Genomic DNA, 13291 nt, shown 5'->3' with positions numbered 1-13291 from the left:
TTGATTGCACGTGTTATACGACTCCTATCTCTACTCTAAGGCCAGGTATACGCAGTATCTCAGGTATACGCAGTATCTCAGGTATACAGTACCTCAGGTATACGCAGTATCTCAGGTATACAGTATCTCAGGTATACGCAGTATCTCAGGTATACAGTATCTCAGGTATACGCAGTATCTCAGGTATACAGTATCTCAGGTATACAGTATCTCAGGTATACAGTATCTCAGGTATACGCAGTATCTCAGGTATACAGTATCTCAGGTATACAGTATCTCAGGTATACGCAGTATCTCAGGTATACAGTACCTCAGGTATACAGTACTTCAGGTATACGCAGTATCTCAGGTATACGCAGTATCTCAGGTATACAGTACCTCAGGTATACAGTACTTCAGGTATACGCAGTACTTCAGGTGAATACAGTAGTTTGCTGCTGGTCTTAACAAAGTGCATCTAGACTCACTACAGCAGCTGAAGCTCACTACACTCCTTTCTCTACTCGGCGTCACTTAATTGGCTTGAGTGCGTTATAATTATATACTTTATACAAAAATCAATTCCTACGGTAATAAATACTTTTCGTGGACAAAATAAAATGTGTATTGCACGTCACCCTACTGTAATCTACGCGGTTAAAACAACTCAGACGACACGTATTTATCCACAAAGCGATAATCCACAAGGTTTAACAACACGTGTATTTTTGCCTCTATATATTCACCTTTTCTAAACGCAAGAATACAAATTCAACCAATGACGGGGTTCATGATTTAAAAATATAAATAGAAAAAAAACCCATAATGGAAGAAATGTAGAACTTCATCAACTGATAATCAAAGAGCAAGCAGGAAAAGAAAAGAGAGCGATGGTGATAGCGGCGTTTCTCTAAATGAAGTAGAAGGAACTTGTGGATTAGAGCATTAAACACAACAAAATAAAATACAAATAAACGCAATATCTGGGTCTGCTTCTAATTCCTCACCGTGAAGTTACCCACCGCTTTGAGAGTTCAGTACTTTGGCATTGCTAAAAAAAAGCTGAGGATCCTTTTTTCTTAAAAAAAACAACGACATCAAAAATACATGGATAATCAAATATCACGAGATGAAAACTACGAAGTTATATCCCACTTAAATACTCACTCAAGGTCGTGACCCCACTGGTCTGCAAACACCTGCACACAGGTGTGCGTCCCTGTCGTTTAAGTCCTAGGAATGTACAGTAGGTTACATCTGTCGTGGTTCCCTTGAGCGGCGAAGGGAGCGAGGAGTTAAAAGAAGGAAGAGAGATCAGAGGAAGAGCAGAAGCCTTTTTAACACTTCCGAAACCGCCGAATCAGCGTTTTTCGCAAGTTTACGTTTTGTAAATATTCATATCTTCGCGATAATACATCCCAGACACCGGATACAGCAGACTTCAGCTTTAGAGTCATATTTTCTCTTTACACTTTTACCGTATGACAATGCTGCCTCATTATACAGAGAGCTGAGATTGTGCTGCAATTTTTGATGTAACACATGGGTATGTATCTTATATGCAAGTGCTTTTAAAAGGTGAGTTTAAGAAGGGTCAAAGGTCAAAGCCTATAAGTTGATGCTGCTTCTCGGTATAGGTCGATTATAAAATGATGTAGTTTATATTGAAATCTCTGTTTCTCTTCTTCCTTCCTTTAAAACCGCCTTCACCTGTTAAAAGTCAAACCTACAGCTGATCTACGCTCTCCTTCGCCGTGGACTTGGCTTTATCCTGGAGCGGCGTGCTTTCAGAGGCGGGAGTCGCCGCCGCCGCCACCAGCGGGACCTTCTCCTTGGCCGGGGAGGCCGGCAGCGTGGTGGCGGCGCTGGCGCCGGCCGGAGGGTCCTCCACGCTCGAGGAGGCGGGAGGCGGGTCGCCGCCGAAGCTGCGGGCGATCTCGTCGAAGGTCTTGCCCCTCGTCTCGGGGACTTTGAGGAAGGTGAAGATGAAGAAGAAGATGAGGAAGGCCATGAAGATGAGGAAGACCCAGGCACCGCACCACTCCTGAGGGGGGGAGGGAAGAGGGAAGAGGGAGGAGTCAGAGGTTTACAGAAACACTTTTACGTCTTTGCCTGTATGTCTGTCTGTCTGTCTGTCTGTCTGTATATCTGTCTGTCTGTCTGTCTGTATATCTGTCTGTCTGTCTGTATATCTGTCTGTCTGTCTGTATATCTGTCTGTCTGTCTGTCTGTCTGTCTGTATATCTGTATGTCTGTCTGTCTGTCTGTCTGTATATCTGTCTGCATGTATGTCTGTCTGTCTGTATATCTGTCTGTATGTCTGTCTGTCTGTCTGTCTGTATGTCTGTCTGTATGTCTGTCTGCATGTATGTCTGTCTGTCTGTATGTCTGTCTGTCTGTCTGTATGTCTGTCTGTATATCTGTATGTCTGTCTGTCTGTCTGTCTGTATATCTGTCTGCATGTCTGTCTGTCTGTATATCTGTCTGTATGTCTGTCTGTATGTCTGTCTGTATGTCTGTCTGCATGTATGTCTGTCTGTCTGTATGTCTGTCTGTATGTCTGTCTGTATGTCTGTCTGTCTGTCTGTATGTCTGTCTGTATATCTGTATGTCTGTCTGTCTGTCTGTCTGTCTGTATATCTGTCTGCATGTATGTCTGTCTGTCTGTATATCTGTCTGTCTGTCTGTCTGTCTGTCTGTCTGTCTGTCTGTCTGTATGTCTGTCTGTATGTCTGTCTGCATGTATGTCTGTCTGTCTGTCTGTCTGTCTGTCTGTCTATCTGTCTGTCTGTATATCTATCTGTCTCTATGTCTGTATGTCTGTCTGTCTGTCTGTATATCTGTATGTCTGTCTGTATGTCTGTCTGTCTGTCTGTATATCTGTCTGTATATCTGTCTGTATATCTGTCTCTATATCTGTATGTCTGTCTGTCTGTCTGTCTGTCTGTCTGTATATCTGTCTGTCTGTATATCTATCTGTCTGTATATCTGTCTGTCTGTCTGTCTGTCTGTCTGTATGAACAACATTATCACAAAAGAAGACTATAAATCCAAACTAAGCCCGGACCCGGACCCACCACTAGCTTGGGGAAGCTCATCCCGACCAGGAAGTTGGCCGTCCAGTTGCAGCAGCCGGCCACGGCCATGGCGGCGGGCCGGGGCCCCTGGGAGAAGAGCTCGGCCACGATGAACCACGGGATGGGGCCGGGGCCCATCTCAAACATGGCCACGAACATCATGACGGCCACGATGGCCATGTAGCTCATGGCGGGGATGTCTTTCTGCGAGAGAGAGAGAGAGAGAGAGAGGAGGAAGAGGAGGAAGAGGAGGAAGAAGAGGAAGAGGCACATGGCAGGACATGATGGATGTATTACTGCGCTGGGAAGGAGCTACTTGAGTTTTAAGAGTTTAAAGCTACTTCTATACAACCGGAGGAGTCGCCCCCTGGTGGTCAGGAGAGATAATGCAGCTTTAACACATGTAGTATATACTTCTATACAACCAGAGGAGTCGCCCTCTGGTGGTCAGTAGAGAGAATGCAGCTTTCAAACATGAAGCATTGACTTCTATACAACCAGAGGAGTCGCCCTCTGGTGGTCAGTAGAGAGAATGCAGCTTTCAAACATGAAGCATTGACTTCTATACAACCAGAAGAGTCGCCCCTGGTGGTCAGGAGAGAGAATGCAGCTTTAACACATGAAGCATTGACTTCTATACAACCAAAGGAGTCGCCCCCTGGTGGTCAGTAGAGAGAATGCAGCTTTCAAACATGAAGCATTGACTTCTATACAACCAGAAGAGTCACCCTCTGGTGGTCAGGAGAGAGAATGCAGCTTTAACACATGAAGCATTGACTTCTATACAACCAGAAGAGTCGCCCCCTGGTGGTCAGGAGAGAGAATGCAGCTTTCAAACATGAAGCATTGACTTCTATACAACCAAAGGAGTCGCCCCCTGGTGGTCAGGAGAGAGAATGCAGCTTTAACACATGAAGCATTGACTTCTATACAACCAGAAGAGTCGCCTCCCTGGTGGTCAGGAGAGAGAATGCAGCTTTAACACACTTCAGCTTTGGCTTCACTTTTCTTGTGGTTGTTGCTCTCAGAAAGAAAACCAGATCATTTCCCGTTTTCTACAGAGCCGAACAACTACCAACAACACACGGATTCAACGCCGGATGGAAATCAGTTTAATTTCCCTTCCTAAACTCTGCGGCACCCAATACACCCTGAAGTACACACCGACATCACCGGTGACCATTTAAACCACCAGAGGTCGCCAAAAACAAGCATTACGGTGACCAAAAAGTAGCTGGACATCATCCTACTTTATATGCTTGTGGTTCGCTTCAGACACATAATCCTTCCCCCACGCCTCCTTCCCGCCTGTGACGGGCGCCGGACTCACCAGCAGGAGGGAGATGGTCATGAGCAGAGCGCTGACGGCCATGCCGCCCAATCCCACGAGGTGCAGGGTCCTTCGTCCCGCCTTCTCCACCAGGAAGAGCTGCAGGACGGACACAGCGACGACACGGTGATGACACGGTGATGACACGGTGATGACACGGTGATGACACGGTGATGACACGGCTAAACGCGATGCAACACACGCAGGGAGAGGAAAGACAAACGCGCCGGCGTCACTCACAGAAACCACGGTGAAGACGGTGTTCACCACGCCGGCTCCGATGGTGGCGTAGATGGGCTGCTTCACGCCGGCCGACTGGAAGATGCCCGTGGAGTAGTAGAACACCTGAGGGCCACGGAGGACGGAGGGTCACTGTTGCATGTTAGCTTTGATTTAGCATTCTATGTTATAGGCAGGGTTCACACACATTCTGACCAGTGGACTTCATGACTTTTCCATGACTTTAAACCAAATTTCCATGAGCAAACATTTAGAAAATCTGGGTGTAAACAGTAAAAAGTGAGTAAATGTAGTATTTAAACTAACAAGACAGTTTGATTAAAAGAATAAACATTTATATAGATAAATGCTTATATTTTGAGCGTCTTTCTTTTAAAAGCATATTTATTATTTCAAACTCAGCGTAAATGAACGTCATGGACACATGAATATAACACATTTACATGACTTTTAAACACATTTCCGTGACTTTAAACCAAATTTCCATGACAAACATTTAGTGAAATCTGTGTGTAAACAGTAAAAAGTGAGTAAATGTAGTATTTAAACTAACAATGAGAACACAAAGCATACAGTAAACCTTAAATGACTCAAATGAATGAGACAACAGTTTGATTAAAAGAATAAACATTTATATAGATGCCTGTATGTATGCCTGCTTATATTTTGAGAGTCTTTCTTTTAAAAGCATATTCATTATTTCAAACTCAGCGTAAATGAACGTCATGAACACATGAATTTAACACATTTACATGACTTTTACTACATTTTTGGGGATTTTTTTCAAGGATTTTTCCAGGCCTGGAAATAACCATATTAAAACTCTTCCAGGTTTTCCATGAGCGTAAGAACCCTGTCTAGTGATGCACTATCCTAATAACGGTGGGGGAAGAAGTATAAAGTAGCAATACCAAAGTGTAGAAATACTTTTTGTTGTAAAAAACCCTGCAATAAAAAAAAAAGTTCTCTAACAAAGCTGGTAACGGTTAAGCTGATATTAATAACTTAAGTTACGTAAGAAAGTGGAGTAGATGTAAAGCAAAAGATGAAAGTAAATGTACTTAGTTACTTTCCACCGCTGATTGATGCTCCAACTGTAATAATATGTGTTGATTCATTATGTGTGTTACAGTAGATGTGGACAGGGTGTGTAAGTGTGTGTTACAGTAGATGTGGACAGGGTGTGTAAGTGTGTGTTACAGTAGATGTGGACAGGGTGTGTAAGTGTGTGTTACAGTAGATGTGGACAGGGTGTGTAAGTGTGTGTTTGTCGCAGACTCACAGCGTTGATCCCCGACAGCTGCTGGGAGAGCTGCAGCATGACGGCGATGAGCAGCGGCTGTCGGTACGCCGCCGAGCGGAAGAGCTCGAGGATGGTGACCTTCTTCTCCATGGCCATCTTGGCGCTCTCCTCCTTCATCTCCTGCATGTCTTTGCTCACGTCCTCGCTGCCGCGCAGGCGCACCAGCGCTGTCGACAGAACGTTGGAAAAACGACTATTCGATTTTGAAAGTCCCGATCAATGGCGACCTCTAGTGGTCATTCAAGAGAGGACAATGTGGGAGACAGAACACCTCCAGCGCCACGAATCAGACACAAGGACACGAGCTGCGGTTCTTCAGCAGGATCTCGTTTCTATATGAACATGTTGGTGCAGCTGTGTTGCTGTTTGTGTTGCTGTTTGTGTTGCTGTTTGTGTTGCTGTTTGTGTTGGTGTTTGTGTTGCTGTTTGTGTTGGTGTGCAGCTGTGTTGCTGTTTGTGTTGCTGTTTGTGTTGGTGTGTAGCTGTGTTGCTGTTTGTGTTGTTGTTTGTGTTGGTGTGTTGGTGTGTAGCTGTGTTGCTGTTTGTGTTGCTGTTTGTGTTGCTGTTTGTGTTGCTGTTTGTGTTGGTGTGCAGCTGTGTTGCTGTTTGTGTTGCTGTTTGTGTTGGTGTGTAGCTGTGTTGCTGTTTGTGTTGTTGTTTGTGTTGGTGTGTTGGTGTGTAGCTGTGTTGCTGTTTGTGTTGCTGTTTGTGTTGCTGTTTGTGTTGCTGTTTGTGTTGGTGTTTGTGTTGGTGTGCAGCTGTGTTGCTGTTTGTGTTGCTGTTTGTGTGTAGCTGTGTTGCTGTTTGTGTTGTTGTTTGTGTTGGTGTGTTGGTGTGTAGCTGTGTTGCTGTTTGTGTTGTTGTTTGTGTTGGTGTGTAGCTGTGTTGCTGTTTGTGTTGTTGTTTGTGTTGGTGTGCAGCTGTGTTGCTGTTTGTGTTGCTGTGTTGGTGTGTTGGTGTGCAGGTGTGTTGTAGTTGGTGTTGTTGTTTGTGTTGGTGTTTGTGTTGGTGTGCAGCTGTGTTGCTGTTTGTGTTGTTGTTTGTGTTGGTGTTTGTGTTGGTGTGCAGCTGTGTTGTTGTTGGTGTGCAGGTGTGTTGTTGTTGTTTGTGTTGGTGTGTTGTTGTTGTTTGTGTTGGTGTTTGTGTTGGTGTGCAGCTGTGTTGCTGTTTGTGTTGTTGTTTGTGTTGGTGTTTGTGTTGGTGTGCAGCTGTGTTGTTGTTGGTGTGCAGGTGTGTTGTTGTTGTTTGTGTTGGTGTGTTGTTGTTGTTTGTGTTGTTGTTGTTGGTGTGTTGTTGTTGTTGTGTTGTTGTTGTTTGTGTTGTTGTGTTGTTGTTGTGTTGTTGTTGTTTGTGTTGGTGTGTTGTTGTTCTGTTGTTGTTGTTTGTGTTGGTGTGTTGTTGTTTGTGTTGTTGTGTTGTTGTTGTTTGTGTTGGTGTGTTGTTGTTGTTTGTGTTGGTGTGTTGTTGTTGGTGCAGGTGTGTTGTTGTTTGTGTTGGTGTGCAGGTGTGTTGTTGTTGTTTGTGTTGGTGTGCAGGTGTGTTGTTGTTGTTTGTGTTGTTGTTTGTGTTGGTGTGTTGTTGTTTGTGTTGGTGTGCAGGTGTGTTGTTGTTGTTTGTGTTGGTGTGTTGGTGTGTTGGTGTGTAGGTGTGTTGGTGTTTGTGTGTTTGTGTGTTTGTGTTGGTGTGTAGGTGTGTAGGTGTGTTGATGTTGGTGTTGCTGTGTTGGTATTTGTGTTTGTGTTGGAGTAGTGTGTAGGTGTTTGTGTTGTTGGTGGTGTTGGTGTTGGAGTAGGTGCTTGTGTAGGTGTGTTGGTGTTTGTGTTGGTGTTGTTGTAGGTGTTTGTGTTTGTGTTGTTGTTGGTGTGTTTGTGTTTGTGTTGTTGTAGGTGTTTGTGTTTGTGTTGTTGTAGGTGTGTTTGTGTTGTTGTTGGTGTGTTTGTGTTGGTGCCAGACGAGCGCCTGAAGGAGAAGTGGCTCAGCGCCAGAGAGTCGACCCTGACCGGCTGAGCGAGCTGAACAGATGCCAAAACCTTCTGCCTGTTCAAGGACTCTTTGAGGCAACAGAATGATCCGGACTCACCTGATGTCACCTGAACCTGTGAAGGTTTCATCACTTTCAACACCTCTGCCTTTCTCTTTTTCCTTCCCTTCCCTCTCATATGTTTTGTTAGTAGCCATTGTTGCAGTAGCAGCAGTATCAGAACTGGCTGTAGTATTATTTGTAGTAGTAAAAGAAGTAGTAGTATTGTCAATAGAAGCAATAGTATCCTCTGTGGAAGAAGTTGTATTGTAAGTAGAAGCAGTAGTATCATCAGTAGAAGTAGATGTGCTAGTAGTAGTAGCAGTAATGCAGTAGCAGTAGTAGAAGTATTATGTTAAATAGAAGCCATCGTATCCTGAATGAAAGAAGTGTACTTGTACACAGAAGGAGTATTGCAGCAGTACCTTTGCGCGCCTGCTCCTCCTGGTTCAGGTTGATGAGCAGGAAGCGAGGGCTCTCTGGGCAGAAGGGCAGCAGGATGCACTGCACCACGGCCGGGGCCACGGTGAGGGACAGCAGCAGGGGCCACAGCTTGGTGGAGCCCAGCAGAGCCTCCAGACCAAAGACCTAAAGCCCCAGAGCCACAAGAGCCGGATCACAAACAATCCATTTAAAAGTCAAGACCTGGATCATACGGAGAGGAATCTGCCCCGGCTGACCTGAGCGATCAGGATGCCCACCACCACCCCCAGCTGGTGGAGCGTGCCGAAGGCCCCGCGGAGCGGCGTGGGCGACACCTCCCCCACGTACATGGGGGTCAGGCCGGTGAAGAGGCCGCAGAACAACCCGATGACCAGGCGGCCGGCGATCACCATCTCATACGAGGAGCAGATGGTGGAGAAGCCCATCAGGAGGCCGCCGATCACCGCCAGGATGTTCACCAGGAACATGGAGCGACGCCGGAGGAGGAGGAGGAGGAGGAGGAGGAGGAGGAGGAGAAGGAGGAAGCAGAGGAGGAGGAGGAGGAGGAGGAGACGGAGGAGGAGACGGAGGAGACGGAGGAGGAGGAGGAGGATGAGGAAGAGGAGACGGAGGAGGAAGAGGAGGAGGAGGAGGAGAAGACGGAGGAGGAGGAAGAGGAGGAGTAGGAAGAGAAAGAGGAGACGGAGGAGGAAGAGGAGGAGACGGAGGAGGAGGATGAGGAAGAGGAGACGGAGGAGGAAGAGGAGGAGACGGAGGAGGAAGAGGAGGAGACGGAGGAGGAGGATGAGGAAGAGGAGACGGAGGAGGAAAAGGAGGAGGAGGAGACGGAGGAGGAGGAAGAGGAGGAGGAGGAAGAGAAAGAGGAGGAAGAGAAAGAGGAGACAGAGGAGGGGGAGGAGGAAGCAGAGGATGAGGAGGAGACGGAGGAGGAGGATGAGGAAGAGGAGACGGAGGAGGAAGAGGAGGAGGAGACGGAGGAGGAGACGGAGGAGGAAGAAGAGGAGGAGGATGAGGAAGAGGAGACGGAGGAGGAAGAGGAAGAGGAGGAGGAGGAGGAGACGTAGGAGGAGGAAGAGGAGGAGGATGAGGAGGAGATGGAGGAGGAGGAAGAGGAGGAGGAGGAAGAGAAAGAGGAGAAGGAGGAGGAAGAGGAAGTAATATTATGTTCCATAATTGATCCCCCTCAATGCTACACACTGTCTCTTTAAGTCTGGAGTGAGAAGTTATTAGCTTAGCTTAGCATAAAGGCATGCAGCAGGTGTAAATAGCCTGACTCTAGAAACACTAGTTTTTTTTACCCTGTTTTCATCTTTGTCTTTATGCTAAGCTAAGCTAATTGTAGAGAAGTGTATATTTTTGACAAAAGATATGAAAAGGAAAAACAAAACTCCCAGAGCCAAGAAATACTCCATAGAGACATTGAATAAGTCCCAGAAATACTCATTTCCACCTGCATTCAACGGACCATTATGACACCTAATTCCTCACACCTGCCAAACCGGTTGGCCATGACGCCCACGCTGAAGGAGCCCACCATGCCGCCCACACTGAAGATGGCGACGGAGACGCTCCACACGATGGTGCAGACCCCCGGGGTGATGGGCCGGCCATAGCGCTCCACCCAGGTGTCGTTGAAGAAGGAGCGAAGTTTCTGGAGGAAAAGATGAACAGATGAGTCCTTCCTGCTTTTAGAGATACTGTAGAAGAGCTCTGAGGAGGGCAGAGGTTGATTAGCTTAGCTTAGCATGAAGAAAAGGTACTGTAGAAGAGCTCTGAGGAGGGCAGAGGTTGATTAGCTTAGCTTAGCATGAAGAAAAGGTACTGTAGAAGAGCTTTGAGGAGGGCAGAGGTTGATTAGCTTAGCTTAGCATGAAGAAAAGGTACTGTAGAAGAGCTCTGAGGAGGGCAGAGGTTGATTAGCTTAGCTTAGCATGAAGAAAAGTTACTGTAGAAGAGCTCTGAGGAGGGCAGAGGTTGATTAGCTTAGCTTAGCATGAAGACTGGATGATTGGGGGGTAACAGATTTGTAGTAGTAGAGTAAGTATTATTGTAAGTATAAGCAGTAGTATCGTCAGCAGAATAAGTAATATTGTAAGTAGTAGTATTGTCAGCAGTAGTAGTAGTAGTAGTAGTATTGTCAGTAGTAGTATTAGTAGTAGTATCGTCATTAGTAGTATTGTAAGTAGTAGTATTGTGAGTAGTAGTAGTATTGTTAGTAGTAGTATTAGTAGTAGTATTGTGAGTAGTAGTATTGTGAGTAGTAGTATTGGTAGTAGTATTGTGAGTAGTAGTATTAGTAGTAGTATCGTCATTAGTAGTATTGTAAGTAGTAGTATTGTGAGTAGTAGTAGTATTGTGAGTAGTAGTATTAGTAGTAGTATTGTGAGTAGTAGTATTGTGAGTAGTAGTATTGGTAGTAGTATTGTGAGTAGTAGTATTGTGAGTAGTAGTATTGGTAGTCGTATTGTGAGTAGTAGTATTAGTAGTAGTATTAGTAGTAGTATTAGTAGTAGTATTGTGAGTAGTAGTATTGTGAGTAGTAGTATTGGTAGTAGTATTGTGAGTAGTAGTATTAGTAGTAGTATCGTCATTAGTAGTATTGTAAGTAGTAGTATTGTGAGTAGTAGTAGTATTGTGAGTAGTAGTATTAGTAGTAGTATTGTGAGTAGTAGTATTGTGAGTAGTAGTATTGGTAGTAGTATTGTGAGTAGTAGTATTGGTAGTAGTATTGTGAGTAGTAGTATTGGTAGTAGTATTGTGAGTAGTAGTATTGTGAGTAGTAGTAGTATTGTGAGTAGTAGTATTAGTAGTAGTATTAGTAGTAGTATTAGTAGTAGTATTGTGAGTAGTAGTATTGTGAGTAGTAGTATTGTGAGTAGTAGTAGTATTGTGAGTAGTAGTATTAGTAGTAGTATTAGTAGTATTGTGAGTAGTAGTATTAGTAGTGGTATTAGTAGTATTGTGAGTAGTAGTATTAGTAGTAGTATTAGTAGTAGTATTAGTAGTAGTATTGTGAGTAGTAGTATTGTGAGTAGTAGTATTAGTAGTAGTATTAGTAGTAGTATTGTGAGTAGTAGTATTGTGAGTAGTAGTATTAGTAGTAGTATTAGTAGTAGTATTGTGAGTAGTAGTATTAGTAGTAGTATTAGTAGTAGTATTAGTAGTCGTATTAGTAGTAGTATTAGTAGTAGTATTAGTAGTAGTATTAGTAGTAGTATTAGTAGTAGTATTGTAAGTAGTAGTATTGTAAGTAGTAGTATTGCATCAGGGAGGTCTTTAATCTTTAATCAGTTTCTACTCTTATAATCCAGAGTGAAGCTGCTTCCTCTCTTCTCTCTCTGGGTCCTTCAGTCATTTGTTTACCTTCACACACACACACACACACACACACACACACACACACACACACACACACACACACACACACACACACACACCTGCTCGGGCGCGTTGATGACTCCGGTATTGTAGCCGAACTGCAGCGAGCCGATGACGGCGGTGCCGAGGGAGAACAGGAGGTAAGCCGTGACCTGTTTCTCCTGCAGAGGGAGGAGAGAGAGAGAGAGAGAGAGAGAGAGAGAGAGGGAGAGACAGAGAGAGAGAGAGAGAGAGAGAGAGAGACATAATCAACATGATATCTGAGCTCATAATGAGACTTCATCAACAATAATATCATATTCATGCTGGAGTCCTTATGACACATCGGCTCTTCATGTTTTCATGTGATCATCTTCTTCCAGACGGAAAGAAAACATCCAGAATACACATTTAGGTGTTTTTATTTTTACTTTCTCTAGATTTCTCATGAATTCACTAAAAGTTACCATTACATAAAGCCTCATTTGCACATTTAAACATAACATTTCATAAAACTTGTAACACAATAAATCCTCCTCTTAGTGTCAGAGATGAAGTGGTGAAGTTTCATGGTGATGTCTATGAGGTCATGTTTTGACCCTCTTCACCTGTAGAGCCTTCATCATGATGTCATGTCACTAAACGTCTCTTTGAAGAGGTTTGTTCACACATTCATAACCTCATTAATAACTTTACTCTTAGCCACATGCTAACGGATGTTTCAAGGTCGAAGATTTGAACTTCAAACCTTAAATAAAGGATTCATGAGTCGGACTAGATGCTGAATCCTGAATATACTTCATGCTCCACGTTCCTGCTCAAGGTCATGTTGAGCCTATCCCAGCATGCAATGGGGTCAGTATACCATGGACCTATCAAAAGGCACAGCGATTACTCAAACTGCACTTCCTGTTCCTGCGCTTCTAAAAGTGTCGCGGCTGGAGGTCAATAAAGGTCAAGGAACCCTCCCGTTGCCTTGGGGTCATCAACACACACATATACACTCGTACACGGGTCATTTTGTCGATGTCTGTGAATCAGGAATAAAAGAGGCTCTGCTGACGCGGCAGGATGAGCATCTGTCATGGGAGACGCTGTCGGGACCTCAGCTGATCCAGCGCTCTTGGCACCACAGCGGCCGAGCGGAGGTCAGGTAATATTAGCGTAGACTGCACCTATGGGGATTCACTGTATCGCCACATGGGCGTCGGCCACAGAGGACCAATCAGAGACGGAGAGAGAAAGGCGTCTCGGGAATGATTTGAAGGTCAAAGTGGGATTATTCAAACGATTGGAAACTGCTGATTGGATGATTTATCTGCATTTAAAGGTAAAATAACGATGCAAGCAAGTAGATAGAGGTTGTAGTGGCCATTTGTTCAATAAACATGAATCAAAAGGCCACTGATGCATCATGGGTATGTGGATTACGCAGCCAAAACAATGCATTGTCAAAGCAGGAGGCTGTTTTTCTGATAATTTATTGTAATTTAACAAAACAAGCAAACAAACAAAAGAACAAAGGAACTCCCCGTGCTGCG

The 13291-nt window shown here is 44.6% G+C and overlaps 1 protein-coding gene across 1 annotated transcript; it reads right to left on the bottom strand.

Annotated features, from left to right (window-relative positions):
- Positions 1-1705: 1705 nt before the first annotated feature.
- Positions 1706-12376, bottom strand: LOC306748721 (solute carrier family 2, facilitated glucose transporter member 1-like; the record flags this gene model as incomplete). Its single annotated transcript, XM_079231933.1, has 10 exons — positions 1706-2023; positions 3057-3260; positions 4387-4485; positions 4627-4731; positions 5909-6096; positions 8375-8537; positions 8630-8870; positions 9884-10044; positions 11831-11932; positions 12359-12376. 10 exons carry the CDS (start codon positions 12374-12376, stop codon positions 1706-1708), a joined length of 1599 nt encoding a protein of 532 aa, XP_079088059.1.
- Between the last annotated feature and the right edge of the window lie 915 nt (positions 12377-13291).

Source organism: Taurulus bubalis (genome assembly GCF_910589615.1).
Source record: "Taurulus bubalis genome assembly, chromosome: 16".
NCBI lineage: Eukaryota > Metazoa > Chordata > Actinopteri > Perciformes > Cottidae > Taurulus > Taurulus bubalis.
Note: the sequence above shows the minus strand (reverse complement) of the source record. Positions and strands in the feature narration are given on the sequence as shown.